This window comes from Cydia pomonella, chromosome 3 (genome assembly GCF_033807575.1).
Source record: "Cydia pomonella isolate Wapato2018A chromosome 3, ilCydPomo1, whole genome shotgun sequence".
Classification (NCBI taxonomy): domain Eukaryota; kingdom Metazoa; phylum Arthropoda; class Insecta; order Lepidoptera; family Tortricidae; genus Cydia; species Cydia pomonella.
In genome coordinates this window covers 10697821-10717382 of record NC_084705.1, presented here as the reverse complement: position 1 = coordinate 10717382, position 19562 = coordinate 10697821, and the positions used below count along the sequence as shown (strand labels likewise).

Genomic DNA, 19562 nt, shown 5'->3' with positions numbered 1-19562 from the left:
ACCTTTTCTGTTCAAAATGAGGTGGGTCGTTATTTACTGCTGACTTAATTTTCATATATTACTCGTAATAATATCTCAGTAGCTTTACACTGCCGACAGGGATGTAGGGGTTAACATTAGGTCGCATCAGGTTTGCAAATAAACAATAAACCAGCGAGTGTCAATTTTCCGCCAACCATGTTTATCATCAGCAAACATGACGCGGAAAAGGCTTTCTTTGTTTCGAGACGGTCGAGCACCGGTCATGGTCGGATAAACAACAGAAACAAGTGGTTAATACGTTAATACCTACGACAGTTTTCCTGGTTGGTGCTTCAGCTTGCTTAATTAGCAGTGAGTCCACGGGTCGGGCTGCGTACATAGCTATGTAATTTTGTGTCATGGCCGTACTCGTTACATTCCATAGGGGCACTTGTATCCTCACAATATTGCATAGATCTATTTACATACTGGTTTATAAATTTAGCTTTTATATATAGTTTATATTAAACTTATACTAGGGTTTCACTTATTTCTAAAGTGTAAAAAAATAAAGCTTTTTTGTCTTAGTAGGTACAGTCAGCAATACTATAGCTGAGCACCTTTGTATACTTTCTATGCGGGGGGGGGGGAGGGGGGGGGGGGGTTACCTTTTCTCAGCAGGTGACTGTACATAACATACGTAGAAAAGGCGGCCATCGTAGTTTTAGAAGATTAGAATTCCAATGCAATATTATGAGGTTCGTTATACTGTTTCCGAAATTAGAACAAGCACTCATATTTTAGACGCCCATCCAATGCCAGTGCCAATAGTGAAACGACACCACTAATCCACCTGTGTGGAGGCAACCTTTCAACAGCATGAACCATTGTTTTAAAGATGATTAAGCCACATTTTTGCGCTATTATTGCCTTTATATAAATATTGAGTTGAGTCGCGTTATTTCGGTCAAGGTTTCATTCGTGAGTTTGATTGACATCAAATTTTATGAACGTACCGAAATCGTTTCGTTCGATTCGTTTCAAGTCGTGGCATTATGACATCTGGTCGGATCTTTTTATTAAATGCTCAATGTATCGCGCCCGTTTTGGTGCAGACGAGTACCCAACATGGCGAGATGATTCATTAAATGAGATCAGTGTTTCCTTTGCTACATGTGCCATAGTGATATATTTAGGTTGAAGAATTTGAATTTAATTAACTATTTATACTGGATTTTTTGAACACAAAGTCATACCTTGAGAGGTGACGAATGTACTGTAATCAACCCTAAATCGTGAAAAAATAGCTGTTTTATACACTGGTGACTCTGTGACCTGTAGACCTACCGAACCCCCATTGCATAGAAGTTTAAAAAAAATTCTTAAAATTGAAGCGACTAAAAATCATATATAGGTAATTATCAAATCTACTCACCAACTTTCACGAGAACCGTTGAGAAATACACCTGTAAAAGAGAACATCCGGACATGCAAAAGAATTATTGCCCAAGCTGAATCGGAGGCCTTCGCTTTCGCTCCGTCAATTATGCTCCCATGACCAGCCACACAGGCAGACAGACAGACCAGGTGATTACATGTAGAGGGCATCACCTTGCAAAGTATGACTAAGGGTTGAAAAACCACCCAGTGTACTAATTAGATTAATATGTGTAAGATAATAAGGTTTCGTGTATGATACTTCTGCCAGTAGCCCTAGTAGGTATGTATGTCGTGGCCAGAACTTAGAATTGATAATTTCAATAGGTATTTAATTAAAACCAAAAACATACTTAAATAATAGCAAACTTAGAATAAAATGTAACCTAAAATTTAAACTACCTACAAACCTAAAACTAAAACCTAAAAAAAATGATGACGAAGCCCAATATAAATATATTAAGGACATTCTTACACAAATTGATTAAGTCACACGGTAAGCACAATAAGGCTTGTGTTGTTATAATATGTTTATGCATAGTATTAAGCTAGATGACCCAGGTCCGATCCCTGCGGAAGGGTTCCCATAAGGCTGCCTGCGTTCCCCCTTTGGATTGCTATACCGATCCGTTGGGCGAGGAACGATCCAGCCATACGGTCCCCGGCTAATTAATTTGTGAGCGCTTGGGTACCACGGTCCTAAAGTTTCGACTGCAAATGCCGCAAATCATTTCATAAGGTGGAAATAATTTTATTAAAAAGTCAAACCTAACCTAACCGTAATTATCATCAAGTGATTAATTCTAAAATGGCATTCAATGAAATGAACAAATGCTATGATATATTGGCCACGACATAAACTTATGAACAACACAACAAAAATATAGTCTTAGTTTTGGTTTTGTTAGTCGTTGTAGGGTAAGTATTACAAATTAACTATTGGAGCTGCAAAAGGTTCGGTTATGTTATGATAGGTAGTTATGATTGTTAGAAAACCTTATAACAGGTATGTAATTAGATACGTATTTGTTTTATTGTTCGTTTCCTTATAGGTAAGCAATAGATCGCATAAAAGTGAAAGTTATGATGGAAGTCAAACGGAAGTGTGCTTTGATTGCGCAATACGTGTCCTCCGAGTGAGACGTTCTCCTGCGAGTACGTTAGGTACATAGGTATTCACGCAACTGTCATTAATCACAGCGTAATTAAGAAATAAAAAGAGAATGACATGTAATATATATTTAGATCGTTTTTTTAGCATTAAAAAAAAAGAAAAACAACCTTAACGTCTTATTATTGAGAAACGCTTTTTAAAATTATTAACTATTACTTATGAAAGCAAAAGAATGTAAATTATTGTGTATGACATATTATCTGGCATATAATACTATTCAATATAAAAAAAAAAAAAAATATTCCGACGAATTGAGAACCTCCTCCTTTTTTGAAGTCGGTTAAAAAAGACACGTCAAAATCGCTTACCTTCTTTCGGAGCTTGACGCTTCCTATATTGCAATGCAAATAATGCAGTGCAAGCAAGGAAGTAAACCTGCTGCAGCCTTGATAGTTTTGTTGTGTTGCCGAATTTTTCCTTGAGCCAGCCAAAATGAACCAGAGAATGAGGGAGTAGGTAATTGAATTGGCTGGTTGCCGCCTTGTAAACTTTGAGCACAAAACTATTTTAATCTGTGTCGCTTAGACTTTGTCAGACGGAAGTGAAAAATTTGTTCATAAAGTAAAATGGAAAAACCTATACTTGACGATGTAATCTAGTGTCATTCTTGTGGAATTTAATATTATATTGAAACACAAAATATTACTTTGCTAATCCGCGAAAAGATAACGTGCTAGTCAATCAGTGCTAACCCGTTATATTTACTTACGTATTTTTACATGCTATTAATGTTCCCACACCCTCACACCGCAAAAATAAATAAAACAATTCACCACCGAAAGTACAAAACTCGACACGTGTTACGCTTCTCTACGAGGAATCCTCAGGAGAAGTTGACGGTCCGAAGTCCTACGACTGAAAACAGAAAAACTTATTTTTGCGGTGGGAGGGTGTTAACATTAATTGCATGTAAAAATACGCAAGTAAGTATAACGGGTTACCACAAATTGACTAGTACGTTAACTTTTCGCGGAAAGTAATATTTTGTGTTTTCATTAATATGGATTGCCGCAAAGTAACGCCTGATTCTATTCGTTATTATATTGAAATATACTGTACACAGCCACAGCCACACGGCGCCTAGCATTTCATATTTCACGTCTCGCGTTCAGAGCATCTCGAGTGCCAAGTGACATTGGGGCGAAGTATAATAATAAACCATCGGATAGGTATACTGAAACACAGTATATAAGGTTATAAAAATATGTTAATGGAAATACTAATTTATTAAATATGTTCAAATTAATACTGAATTGAAAATATTTTTGATCTTCACATAACAAGAGTGTTAATAAGAGGAATATATGCAATAAAATGCTGTACGAGTACTATGCTGAAAGACATGATATTGTTACATCATTGGTCGTTGTCTTTTCTAAAATTCTTTTAATATTCTCATAATTTACCTACTTACTTTCTTTTTTGTACATTTAAGTGAATTATTGCAAATAATCAAGTACTATGTATTCGCTGAAAAAGCAGAACTGATTGAATAGAAGTATCTTATTGTTCTGTGACCTGTAATGTGTCTGTGACACACGCTTATTAGTATTTCTTAGAAAGCCATTAAACAGAGAGAGCTAGGTTCCATGATCGTAAGGAGAGACAGGTGATAACTCATCAGGCGGGTTTAGCCCAGTATGTAATGTACCTGCCATCGACATGTGCAGAAAAACCACCTGCGCAGCTTTCTACTGATACTGATGCGATCACTTTACTAATTAACGTGTTATTTTTTGCCATAATAAACCATAATGGGGACCACCTAGTGATCTTTACTCTTCAGATAACACGTTTTTGCGACTAATCATGCTACATTTGAATAATGTGACGCGGCGGTGCATTACGCATGTAAGAAGTATACAGATTCGACCGAGTAGATTGTCAGAGTAATTACTTACTGTCGCACACAACACAATTCTGCCTTTGTAATCTCTGCAATCACTTTGATAATCGACAGCAAAAGTAATGTTATTTTCTTTGTAACTTATGTAACAACAATCTTATGTAACAACAATAAGATCTTTTTCTTAAAAACGAAAACAATATTGCACCTGGAAACGAGTACTCATGGATCTTTTTGACGTTTATATTTTCGTCTTGTTTGTGATAATTACTTCATGCATGTGTTAAATATTTCCGTACAATCATAATTAAGATCAGCATGGTAAGATATCCATTACTAACTCTCCGCCTTTGTTATTAGCATGATTGTGTAACACAAAATGCTCATGCGATGGCTACACGTATCCAATTCGTCAGTTGAACAAGTTACCTATGTAATATCTTTTGTTTTTATTCGGCTTTCGCTGAACACAATGGGCGGGCTGACAGTGACACCCACAGTGGAAAGTGTTTGCCTAGATCACGGTTACATTACTGCTGGTGACACCGGGGAAAGTAGCAATTTTTGTTTGTTGCTAATTTTTCGGAGACAGCTCCTCGGTCAACATTTGCATAAGATGTTGGCTAATCTCTTTTATGCGTAGACACGTAGGCTATAAAGAATGTTGGAATTGTAAACATGTCATTAAATAGGTTACCCTTACGATACTAACGAGGATATTAACGATGATTATGTGTATATAATGCGACAGATGTGACATACTTACATACCTACCTTTATTTATCTAAATAGCAATATATACAATTACTAGATAATTTCTAAGAAATGAAAGAAAAAAATCTGGAAATTGTTTCGTAGTATAAATTAAGAACTTTATAAGAATTCAAAAATGTTGTAGTCAAAATTAAGATATTTTGATTTGAACCAAAAAATAAACGAATGTTTACACAGTGCAATTATTGCACGCGTGTTACAAGTTATGAGATATAATGTGAGTATTCCTCTAGACTAGATAGTGCACCTAATAACGGAATTTGTAAATTCTAACCCCCTTATTCATAAACGACTACTAAAGTTGACAAGCCGCTAATAATCGTTTGTCCCTTTCCATCATACCAATACGTCGGAAAGGGACAAACGATTATTAGCGGCTTGTTAACTTTAGAAGACGTTTATGAATAAGGGGGTAATTATTTAGTATTATTTACTGTGCCCTTATAATCATATTATAGTGCACAAACTGAGTGCGCAAACTTAGTAAAAAACAATTACTTATATGTCTTGTGTTAGCCCATCCTGTCAATAGTTAATCTAATTAAAATTATCTGATATGAACTGAACAGTGCGCATTGTGTCGATCAGTAGATACTGTTTCCTGAGGCATGCAGCATTTATTTTATGAGAATAATTGCGTAACAACTATTAAATGCAAATGATGGCTTCGTACACGTTTTATCTCGGCGTAATAATTAGTGTTGATTTAAGCTGACCCGACTGCCACAATATTTTCTAAGCGGTTTTTGTTTACCACAATCACGTGGAGGAAACGTCTCTGCTGGCACGAGTCAATGGGCCTATTCATGTGTGGACCGCACCCGCATGCAGTGAAAGCAGTAGCCCTTTTAATTGCTGATGGGTTTTAAATTACCCGTGTAATGTACGATTGGCTGAGTGGTTCAGTTGACGCCAGTGTATTTATGAACGTTTACAAGTATGTATTAGCGCACATTAACAACACAGAATCCATCTTTTTGTACACTTGCGTTGACATTAAATGGCCGGCTTATTTAAAAATAAATAAGACCTGTTTTGCTCATTATTTTATTTTAGTTTTATGATATAGTTTCTTATAATTAGTGTGTAGAGCATTGCGAACGTTAACTGGTCAGAGGTAGAGGAAGAAAAACATTTCTTAAGGCCTTTTTTAACACTGTAAAATCACCCAACTAATACACTGCAACCATTATGGTATGGGTATCGTATGGTCCACAACTTCAATACGTAATAAAGTATCAATGCCAATGATCTTTTTGGTTTTGTCTAAGTTCTTTCTTCCATTTAAAACATATTTTGCCTTAGAACCAAAAAAAAAAAACAATGGGTTCCACTCCGAGAGTGCCGGCAGAAGTGAAAACTTGAATATTAACATGGTGCATTTTTGATATTTCGGAATGGTTAGGGAATAATTTTGCACGAATTGCTATAATTATCAGTATAAAAGTACTATCATTTATGTGGTAAAATACAATATTCATTTATTGCAGTATCTTTAAAATTTCGACGTTTTAAATTTTTTATGTAGTATAAATTGTCATGTGTGTAAGATAGCCTATCTTACACACATGACAATTTATACTACATTAAAAATTTAAAACGTCGAAACTATTACAATTATTTAACATTATAAAGTTTAACTCTCAGAAAAATCAACTTCCATCCATAATTTCAACGAACCTTCATCATCATTACTAGAAGCATCATGGATTTTTAGGGTTCCGTAGCCAAATGGCAAAAAACGGAACCCTTATAGATTCGTCATGTCCGTCTGTCTGTCCGATTATGTCACCGCCACTTTTTTCCGAAACTATAAGGGCTATACTGTTCAAACTTGGTAAGTAGATGTATTCTATGAACCGCATTAGGATTTTTACACAAAAATAGAAAAAAAACAACAAATTTTGGGGGTTCCCCATACTTAGAACTGAATATTTTTTCATCAAACCCATACGTGTGGGGTATCTATGGATAGGTCTTTAAAAATGATATTGAGGTTTCTAATATCATTTTTTTCTAAACTGAATAATTTGCGCGAGAGACACTTCCAAAGTGGTAAAATGTGTATCCCCCCCCCCCCCCCCCCCCGTAACTTCTAAAATAACAAAATGAAAAATGTAATAAAAATATATGATATACATTGCCATGCAAACTTCCACCGAAAATTGGTTTGAACGAGATCTAGTAAGTAGTTTTTTTAATACGTCATAAATGGTACGGAACCCTTCATGGGCGAGTCCGACTCGCACTTTTTTCGATCAGGTCACGTGTCCGCCTTACGAATTTTCAATCTGACGAATCTGTCGGCCACTTGACCTGTCGCGAGTTTAACATTTTATCCCCATCACAAAAAGTGCACAGCGCCGCTAAAGAAGTTTTCACATCAAAAAAATGTTACACCTGAATGAAGATACTAGTGTTAATTGTGGACTATGTTGGGTCGTTTTACGGTAGGTACTGTTAGTACTAAGGTACTCAACTATTCATCCGTTACTACAATTTCTTTACCAAATTCTCTATAGTAGAACATATTAGGACAATAAGATATATCAAGACTATACCTCAGTATTACTTTATGCCAACAGTACCTACTTGCGAAAGGTTTTGATTTTTGCAGTCTGCATAGCTCACAGCTCATCCTTGCATGGTTCACGGTCTGCTGCAGCACATTCAGCCATTTTCCGTATCATTCCACCTTTTAATTACATCCTTAAGATTAACGCACCAAGGTTCAAATTGTTTTAACTTAGACATGCTGAAGCCGTAGCGAGGTGAGCAACTAGTTGACAAAGGAGAGTGTCCTTCAGTACAAGTACCAGCTATCCAGAAGGACTGCCGGGTTTCATTTCAGTTAACACCCCGCTGCACGATGAAGTCTCGCGTTTATGGCTGCTATCCTTTCCCATAATTGTATGATGTTACAAATAAATGTTATAATTCAGTAAGAGAAAATTACTTAAAATTTTTGCGGTAAGTACCCACCCGAGCATAATTACATACATTTTTGTTGCCATTGCTGTTACATATAGTAGGTAATTATGGTATAATTTTGGATTTTGTTGTATGCACAAAATACAATAATCTTTGTACTGATATCTGCCTATAATATATTCTTTCTCACAAGCCGATTGAACTAAATTTACTTATAATAGTCAAACTGTTAAGCATTTTTCTAGTTCTCGGCATCGAGTTCTATGGACGCCTCGCCTCTCATAGGTATAACTACATTTTAGTGGTACCTATCTTGTCCCACTTTATTTCGAGCACACTTCCTATATCTATCAAATATTACGTGTAAAAGGCAAGATCGACAAAACTGATGCATTGCGCAATCGACTGGTTAGATCGGAAGTTGATGATTATCCGGCGCAAATGTCGTCTGACTCGTGATGTATTAACAACTAATGAATAATTGATTCATAATACTTAGATTAACGTACTCACATAACACTACTAATATGACAACTTAAAGCTTTCTACACACGTTTCTTATGTAACTATTACTTAATTACATCTACGATAATGTTTGCAAAATATTGATGGCAACGTGAAGACTATAGAAAAAGACTATAGAAATGATCGTCTTAATTTGGCTGTTCAATATTGGCAAAGGAGAGGCAATCTCATATTTCCACCTGTGACTGCTGTTTAATGGCAACAACACTTGCCAACTTTCCGTTTTTCTAGCTATTATTTCGAGGGCAACATGATAGGTAATAAACATACATATTTTTCAAGACAACATTTTTTTTTTTCAGGTAAGTGTCACCACCATGTTATAAATGAAACAAAGGAATGATGTGTAAGTACTAATAGCGAGTATTACTGTCATTGATTAGAGGACATGATTATTTTATAGAATAATTATTTTATACAATAATTATATCGGAACTACCACACAATCATCCAATCGTATTTATTTTCTTTTACTTTTGTCTTATCTTATTCCTTTATATATTTCCGGGCTAAAATGATTCAATACATTACGTGAAGAACTGAACTTATCACACATTTTCATCTTATTTAGATACCATACATAGAATATTGTACTTTTCGTCGTATTCAATTTAAAAAATGCTAGGAACTTCATTGATAATTTAAATGATTTACACGAACTAAATTATAATGTTTATTGATAACTTTAACAAAAAACGTAAATAAATTACAAATGCTGTAATTACGGTGTCGAGACACAATCGTGACGATTTATGCATAATGAAATCGCGTGGTCACCACTTCGATCACGCGCTCGCGCTTCAGAAGTAGGTATCTCTAACATAGTGTAAAATCTAAAATTGAGCATCCAAAATTAAGCAAATTGACAGTTCGTGCGGCAGACATCTTTTTTAAAAAGTGAATCTCTACTTCCTACTTATTATTTCGTCTCTGTTTTAATACAGAAATAATAAAAAAGAGGCGTTTTCATAACGTCATGTCGTATCAGTTGATATGATAGTCACGTTTTAACTAGAAGAATGGTCCGAGTTATTCACTTTATGGGAAAATAAATCATAATTAAAGTGCAACCATCGTGGCAGTTTTCAATTAAATAACTTAGGTAAGTGAAAATGTTGAAACTGGGGCATCGGTTTGCAATACCATTCTGAATTGTAATGTGGTCGTGCGACAGGCTGCAGTAGTTGTATGTTGAAGCATGCTAATAAAATAACACGATATTTAGATACGATAATTATATTAATAAACTGATTTAGTAATAAGAAAATAACTATTCCTAAATAAAATACCTAATTGGGTTATTAATTAATGTGTCAAAAACGTTCAGAAAAACGGGCCGCGTATTTCTTGTATTTTCCTAAGGCTTTCAACATAAGTAGTACAACATAACTGTAGTGTCCAGCGAGGAAATAAGGCTTTACGAGTCAAGTTCATTTATATCCACAACATGCTAAAAAATACTACATATACATAAGTTTCTAATTAAATTAAAACCACTTTCCCGAGTATTCTGGAGAGTATAGTCGACAGTCGACAAATAATTTAGATAAACCGACATTTCGATTCGCCCACATCCTAGATAGAGGATCAAAGCAACAAGTATGTTTAGTGGTTTATTGGTAAGTTAATACTTTAATAATATATTATATGTAGTGGGAGAACATAATGATAAAATAGTTATTTGTTTTACAAGGGGGCAATTGTTACCCGAGCAAGCGAAAGATTCTAAAATTGAACTACGAGCGTAGCGAGTGGTTCGAAAATGGAATCTTGAGCGTTGCGAGAGTTTCCAGGCAGGAGGGTTGAACAAACTTTGCCACCGAACAAATTTTTTACCCCACCAACGCGAGGAAAATACTAAGTGTAAAATGTTACCGATCAAATCCAAATAAAAGCTATTAATCATTTATCATTCTAAATCATCACTCAAAAGTCAATTGCACCAGCCAAAATGAGGAAACATCTCAAAATTTACATTTATTTACTTTTCCGCTGTTGTGGATAAAATGCAACTTTCTCATTCGTTTTTGACTTCAAAAGCGAATAACGAACGATTAACGATTGTTAGGTACTTAATCAGGAAAACCTTCACCAGCTGGTGTGGTGAAAAATATATATTTATCTCTGGACATTAAAATACTAAAATTATGTGGTATTGCTTTATTATACATAAACGATTTTAAATTTTCAACATCCGGATAAGACCGTTTAACGCGTGTAAATTAACAATAAGTATTAGGCAGTTAAATTCGTTATTACGATTTAAATAAATGCTGACATATTTTCACTTACAAGGATTTTAAAGCAATTGGTAAGTTATGAGAATCATAATGACGTTTATGCGACCATTTTTTCATTTATGTGTATAAGGCATTTTATTTATTTTATTATAATAAGTCCTCAAAAGTTCATCTTATAACAACCATGTATTTTATTTTCTGCAGAAATAGGTAGGTAGCCTCAAACTTGCCATTATTTTTTTCATCCTAATTTTTAACTTTTCAACTATTAGGTATCTTTAAAAAATATGTTAGTTATTCGTCCCTTGTTCAATTAATTGTTTTACTAGTAAAAACTTCTTCATTAATTGTTAATTACCATCAGATAAACGCTTATAAAAATTAATGATCTTAGCATACCTCTAACATTTTAAACTATAATTACAACATAAATTAACAAATGTATGTTTTGTATATATTTAGTTACCTACTTATCTAAATACATACATTCATGTATGATAAGTTATATTACCTACACATTTGAAAACAAAGCTATAGTTTCCAACTCTCGCATCAGTTTATTAAAGTCAGGAAGTAAGTAGTTTGTTTCCCTAATTAAATATTGCTAATGGTGATTCAAAACCACAAACTAATTTAGAAACTTCCTCAAACTTTTAGATTATAATAATTCAGAGCATCCACTAAGATCAAGCGGTTTTGTCAACCATGTTATACCTTACATAAAGTATTGGACGAAGATATCTGATGAGATCCATAGGTAATCAAACTTAAAATATTTAATGTAAAGTAAAACCAACCATTGGTTTTAGTAATTATTCTGCGGAAGTCTGTAGATTTTTGTAAGTTACTTCAAGTACACGACTGTTTAAGGAACCTTTGGTATGCTCCAATCAAAAAAAAAAACATTAATATTGCAATTCGGAGATCGCGGGTTCTAATCCTGGCTCGTACCAATGAGTTTTTTGGAACTTATCTACGAAATATCATTTGATATTTACCTCTAGCTTTTCAGTAAAGGAAAACATCGTGAGGAAACCTGCATACATCTGCGAAGAAATTCAAAGGTGTATGTGAAGTCCCTAATCTGCAATTCTGCATTGGGCTAGCGTGGGGACTATTGGGAGCGTGCACGACTGTCACGCAACCTAGTGTCCGCAAGTCTAGGGGAAAACGTCAATTCACTACATCTTATAAAACTACTCTAAAACTAAAAACTACTGAACAGATTTTCATACGACTTTCATCTATCAATAGAGTGATTCTTGAGGAAGGCTTAAGTATATAACTTGTTAAGGTTTTGTGTAAATTGTTTGATATATAACGATGTTGTCGGAAAAAATCACGCTGGCTAGGAGCTTTAATCGAAAACGCTGCCTAATCCGTTTAAGCTATAACAACACAATGTATGGTAGGGTTATTTCTCATTCATAGGTCTACAAAAAAGTCCGCGATGTTAAATGTCTATCTTTTAAGGATAACTTACTATATCCATTCTTAACTTCTAGAAAAAGATCACGTAATATGTGGCATTTGCAAAGCTATTTACATGGATACATTATTAACAATTATCAAAATAAATACGATAGTTATATTAAGCATTTCATACAGATTACAATGGTCCCTTACACCATTCAATTTAAATGAATATTTCAGGAGTAATCGTGTAGTTCAAATTTTTACCACCTTATGCGCTGGGATCGCGTTACTTACCCCCACCATGCACTTCGCACGGTCCCAATAGCCCAAGCCCTCTCGCGCATGAGAGCAGGCCTGTGCCAAATTATTATTATTATTATATTATATAGCAATCATGACAAATTCATGTTTAAGTTGAATATATATGGAGCATATATCGGCTACTAAGCATACCAAAGATTAAGGAATACAAGTAATCGTAGCCAGTAAGCAGAACTTAAGCACTTTAGTTATGAAGCTAGAACATTGCGTCCCAGTTCAAGGCTACTCTCTGAAATTCCTGTGAGATTAAATTAGCGCTTGCGGAATTTACGAGTTTTCCCAGCGCAGAGTAAATCAGCCGGTGGTAAAGACGTCACTGCAATAACGTTTATCCCAGCACCCCAAGGCATATTGTGTTCGTTCCGACAGCCTTAACTATGCACTGATTAACCCATCTAATTATATTCCGAGTTAGTGTCAATGCGATGTCATCGCTAATACCAGTTTATAAATGATTTAATACATACTTTCTATTGCGTACTAAAAAGTATCTTAGGATAAAGTTTTGAGGATCAGTTATAACAAAAAGCACTTCATTTTATTCCTCTTCTTTAAGCTCTGTCCGCTTGAGATGTATGCTCGTGATTTGTGTGTTTATGAAATAGGTAGATAGTCCTGCAGTTACATATTAGGCTCTGAAAAGCCAGGAATTATGAATTTATACAATTCCAATTTAATCGCAATACATTAGTTAAAGATATGGAGACAGTATTAAAAATAAATATCTACATATTGTTTTTATACGCATGTTTAGCTTATACGTTAAAGAAGCTTAACTGAAACCTGGGTACTTAGCCAACATGCCAATCGTTTACGCTCCGTAGCGATCGAAACACAACTGTTACTGTCGTACTAAATGGAAGAGTGATAGAGAGACACAAAGCGTTTCGTTGTCGTAGCGCAAGCGATTGTCACCTTGGCTTGGCACCCTGTTATGGCATTTCGCCAAAGCGGATAGGTACATTATATTGAAAAAAATCTAAACCTTCATTAGAAAAAGTATATCTAACACGTTGTAACCCCGTAAGAAAGGAAATGTTATTAAATAGAGTTTGATGCAGTTAAATTCCGAATGTTCTTTAGCTGCTCATCCATATGGATTACGTATCGTACGTCTCGTCTACGGAATGGAATCCATTGTCCACGCCGGCCGGCTTGGATCCCGGCCCTTCTATTTATACATCCCAATCAACTCCCACATCTGGATATTTACCTCTTTTAACTATGGGATACCATTTCACTCGTAGTGCGGTTTATGTAATCCTAAATGTCATGCAATCGCACAATAAAAAGTTAATTTAACTTTATCGTTTTATTACTTCTCGTTCTTAGCAATGTTTAATTAAATAAAGCAAATAAATTGCGCGAACGTGTGGACGACTGGTGGACGATCACTTCACGATAACAAATACTTAAGTCTAGATTTTTTTTAATTCTGAGACTGATGATTTAAACCGTATCAAAAAATATGGCAATGGTTAAACATAGCGTTAGTGATAAATAAGTAGTAACTTTCATACGCGAATTTAATCTACATAAAATCCAAACACCAGTATTCAATATGAGATGGCAATTGTTTTGTTTCAAAATATTGCAAAGGTTGCCTATTAGCATAGAGAAATAAAAGCAGGTAATCTTAGAGTTCTCACTCCATACACAGATAAAAATAAAAACCCATTTATAATAAATTTTTCAACACGCTTGCTCAAAACGACGTTTTTATTCCACCGATTTTTGTTTCATAATCCTAGATACACGCGTGCTCTTTCAGTATATTATAACACTCGTGCTTTTTCATTATATTATCCGACTGATTTAAGAAGGTAACTGATTGCTGATAATATGCATGGAAACGGAGCCTTCTTAATTTGGTCGAGTAAAAGATTTTTTTTTAACCAACTATTAACTGTTTCAAATGTTAGATCAAAGAGGTTTTATCACGCCAAACATAATTTATAGATTAAATTATCTCGTAAATTTCATTAATGAATAAACATAACATTTTATCGATTTGATCTCCATCCTTCGAATAGAAATACGAAAATATTAGCTTTTTTACAATTTTTTAATCGTCAATACCTTGCGCGCGCATTGCAATCGTGCGAAAAAAATAATAACGCGCCAGCCATTTTCCGTATGTGTCATAAAATTGGAATAGTTTTGCATATTTTTAGTTTATATATTGACGAAAATGTCATTTTAATTAAAATTGACGCTGCCAGTAGTACTAATAGACGCAAGAGCCGATAACGATAGCCTTTTACCATCAAAATCATCAGAACTTTGGTCAATGGAAAATCATCAAAAACGCCCAGTCTTTCTTGGAAAACCTGTTGGTAGCTTACTTCAATGAACTGGTGAATAAGTGCTTACAAGCCCAGCTCGCTTTGGTGCAATTATTCGATGTTAAAACTGTAAGCCACCATTTTGAAAATTGTAGGTACTTTTACTGTTTTGACAAAATAAATCTAATTTATAAGTTTTGTTTTTTCCTCGCAAATGTGTTGAAAAACGTCGTATGAAACGCGTGTCCTATGGTCATTACACACATCGGCTTTCTTATTGCGCGCTCGCTTGCAGCTCGCGCGCACAATATCGCATCGTGTGCAATAACCAACTTAGCACACTTGTATCATAATGTACTATTAAGCGAGCTTTGCGAAAACGTATTTGTAATAAGATTTAAGCTTAATAAGTATTCACTTTAAAGCTAGTTTGAAACTTATTAATAAGAAACTTGTCAACTTATTACTATTAGGTACCATACCACCTATAAGATTTATTATTTACCTATTAAACAAGGAAACTGATGCATGGAGTGAGCACTATGCCATTAGGTAAGTACGTTCGACTAAGACGAATACAGCGTCATACCAACTAGCCATCAGCATTTACTCCAGTGGCAATCTTTGCTTCCTTATGACGTTTGCTATTTGAAATTGATTTCTTGTGAGTGGTACAGCGAGCGGTGCGTTAGGATTTAGAAAGTCAATGCGGTATTTGCGGCTAATGCTGAGCTGTTGTGGTCGACGGCTTTACCGTTTACCCATCACTTGTAGTAACGATCATCTTTTGTTTTGTCTGCAGTCAAGGAAGTATTGATTTTGTTCAATATTGCACACCGTTCTATAGCGGGACCACTATACCAGTCACTTGACACTGATTCAACTAACGAAAGTCGAATGAGCTTTGGCCGTGTTAGTAAATTATGTTTAACGACAGCTTAAACAGGCTATCAATCAGTCGGTTAAGGAACGTTTTTTCCACGGATTTGGTAACTATAAATTACTGGCTGGTGTTGTACCAACGCTAAATTTGTTTCTCTGACTTGTTAGGGTTGCCGTCCATTAATTTACATATTTTCGATTTCTGTTGATTTAACTGACACAAACATTTATTTACTTATGCAGAATACTTGTAAATTGACGTCGGTAGTACAAGCCACTGACTACGCCTATGGCGAGTCCGGTGCTTGGAATTATCTCGTGACTCACGCAATAAAACGAATACCCACAAGTCCCTAAACGCGACCAGACTACTTTATATTTGTAGTCGTTAGACGTCGTGATAGTTATTGCTGGCGAATACCAACATTTAAGATAAGATTGTGCAGGTACAGTCACCTGCAATAGTATGTGACATAAGGAAGGCCGCAAAAATATCTGACAGGATCTTCTTTGTAGAGCCTTAAAAGCGTATCAGATATTTTTGCGGCCTTGGAAGAGTTAGCGCCACTTGCATCATCCCTCTAACCCGGGGTTAACCGGTTAAACCGTTAACTCAGTGTCAAATTGTACTAGTGTCTGGTAACCATGGTTTAACCGGTTAACCTTGGGTTTGTAGGATGGTTCAAGTGGCCCTATATATTATTGCAGTTGACCGTACATCAGTCATGTATTTTGATAGTTGTAATTTAGTTTTGGAGAAAACCTGCAAACGAGGTTTAATGTACTTGAGTATTTGTATGCAATACCTACATGCTTTAATACAATAAGGTCTCTCAGACAACACATACGCAACACTGGTAGGCATACAGTACACGACAGGATACGAAGGTTGCTCCCATAATGTTTTACATACTGGTTTGGAATACAGTAGTCATCTGGCTTTGGGCTGTCGAAGTATAAAAAGGGACAACTCTGATGTGGTGTAGGGTAGAGAGAGAGGACTAGCAATGACGCCAACTGCGCGCTGCGGTACTTTACTGCTATTATTGCACCAACTTGAGGAAGGTCGCCAAGAATCATGACAACGGAAGAAAGATAGAGGCCAAGACCCATTTAATTTTAAGGGTTATAACGCTGTGAAAATTAACAAATAACAACTTTACTGCTAATTTGACTAGAAGCATCAAGACAGGCAAAATTAAGCTTACGCTGGGACAGCCCTGATGCAATAGAGGGAACGGATTGTGGCGCCAGCCGCACGCTGCTCCAACACAAAGACGGCGACGACGCGGACACCTATCGTAGGATAGTTTAGGTGCCTACCTATTTATTCCGTACCGTACTTACGACTATTATGACATTGTGCCATATCACAGGAATATTAGGTATTGCGTGGCTATGAGGAAGTCAAGTAACTTGGGTAGGTGTTGAATGCGCAAGCAGAGACAGCCCTTGCGATGGAGGGGATCGGCGGTGGCGCCAGCCGCGCTGGATCAAGCCAAGGACGGCGGCGAGAGCGGCGCCAGCGACAAATCGTTGCATTGTTTAATTGGGCGGTGCTTTACTGCTGTTGTAACATATCAAAGTAGCATTAAGTGAAATCGATACCTAATGCTACTAGAATGTGTCATGAAAATATGTGTGTGATTTAGCATTAGCTAACTAAGCCATTCTGCTGCTAATATTGTTTTGAATTGAATTCTCGTTGCCACTGTACTCGTATTTGTGTTTTGGCTATTACTCTGTAGCAAATTAATTGCGAAAAGATGTCACTAACCTTCGTTATTTACCTTTAGTAATTATATAGCCCAACGTCGACGGTCGTTTTATTTGCATCTAACCTGTGCATTTCTGCTGGCATCCCCCAAAACGCGCGTTATTAATACCGCCTTTCGGAAAATTATGACACGATTTAGAATTGATAAGTAACCAACCACGAGTATAAACGGGTGTCTCTGTATCATGAGTCACAGTTAGTATTTCCATGCCGCCATTTGTTTCATTGCAGCTGTGGATGTAGAATGAGCAAACATACTGCACTAAAACGTCGAGACGCGGTCTATTGAGGCGCGGGCGAGCTCTGTGCAACAATACAGACCTAACTTTGATGAAAAGCACCTCTTCGCAGACTAGCTCGTGTCGAGAGCTGTTGTTTTAGATATTATCACTTGTTTTTTTTGTTATTAAGTCTATGTTGTGTCGTTAAGCTTATAAATAAATACCAACATCAGCGTTAACTGCTGAAATCGCGCGCGTACACACATTCGCAAAATGTTTTTTTTTTTTTTTTTTTTCATTTTTGTCGCTTATGTTCCCGGCAGCCGAAAGTCATAATGTCGCAATGCCGTATGCATAAGGGCATTTAATTTTTACATCGATTAAAATTGGATTAATAGTACTGCCATAAGATAATGCGTTTAATTCTACAGTCGATTTTGTACAAACTGATCCAGTTTATATTTGTGTACATGGATATAGAATCATAATTAAATAAATATTTACTTAATACTGGAACTGTTAAGAAAAAATGCAATAATAACTATGTATACATAAACTATTTACATAAATTCTAAATAAAAATTGAAAACGCTGTCCCCCGTGTAGCGCCCTCCTCCTAACAGATGTTTTTTTTTACTGATTTGTAACCCTTATCATGCAAGCAACCGTAATATAGTGTATCATTAGTTACGGATCTTTTTTTTATCTTCTCTCCTAAAGGATGTCAACATGTCACCTTCGTTATAGTTAACTTCTTTACATAATAACAGACGTGTTCAATAAAGTTCCATTGGAAACGCCCATGTGAATGACATCTAAATTTAAACGAGTTTAATTTACATGACATTTCCTTTTGAATGTACTAAAGCTTGGAATTTATTATTAGTTTTAAAATATACGAATTATTATAAGTCTTTGATTGTCATTCACACAATGGTTAGTATTAGTGCCTAGTCGTAAGTAAGCGAAAAATTGAATGCCGGAAATATTCGCTAAAATGAAACGCTATTGAAATATATGTATATTGTATAGCTAGCATATAAAATATACTCATACATATATGTTTCATCCGCATAATAGCGCTGCAGTACAATATAATAAGTAGGTACAAACAAAATATGTGACCCTTAAATGTAATTGGAAATTAAATCACACGAAAAATAATAGCTATAAAGATTGGCCGTGTAAACAATAGAATGCGAGTGTCATTATGCACGAGGGACATGCATATTGGTCTTACAATGGGTTCAATCTGATAGGGGTATTGTATTCTAACGAAGGTGGGGCACGGCGTGATGCCCCCTGAGTGTTGGAGCTTCCACTGCCAGCCATTAATTGGGCGACGAACATATTGTTCTTGATTATACGGGCTGGGAACACTAATCTATTTATTTGCGTTAAGGTTAAATACGTTCTGAATGGTCGTTGTTGTTCATCTTTTAACTCATTCTGATTCTGAAAAAGCTACGCTGTAGCTTTTATTATAGTTTCCCGGTGTGTAGCAAATGGTGTTTTATACAATCGTAATAATATTAATTATATTAGAGAGCTTTTCAGTCGAGTACCGTGTTTAAGCAACGAAGCTTGCTGAGTTGCCTAAGACACGAGATTCATTGTATACAATACTTTTGCTACGAGTCATCAAAAATAATACTTTTTTTTTACTATACATAAGGCCTTTAACATCTTGACAGATGATTTTATGCAGCGTTTGTATGTGAGGGACAACGTCTCTCGTGGCTGTATAAGCCATTGCGGGACCGGCATTTGCG

General features: G+C 35.7%; 1 protein-coding gene across 11 annotated transcripts in view; it reads left to right on the top strand.

The window, feature by feature from the left end:
• LOC133516041 (uncharacterized) overlaps positions 1–19562 on the top strand; it is a 90453-nt gene that overhangs the window by 25165 nt on the left and 45726 nt on the right. Inside the window, exons 1-2 of one of the 11 annotated variants that reach the window (XM_061848749.1) lie at positions 7984–8162; positions 8951–8994. The exons of the other annotated variants lie outside the window; for them this stretch is intronic. Of the exons in view, the coding sequence (XP_061704733.1) occupies positions 8988–8994 (7 nt within the window). The 5' untranslated portion in view covers positions 7984–8162; positions 8951–8987. Of the gene's footprint in view, positions 1–7983; positions 8163–8950; positions 8995–19562 lie in introns of those variants that run through there. 11 annotated transcript variants of the gene reach the window in all.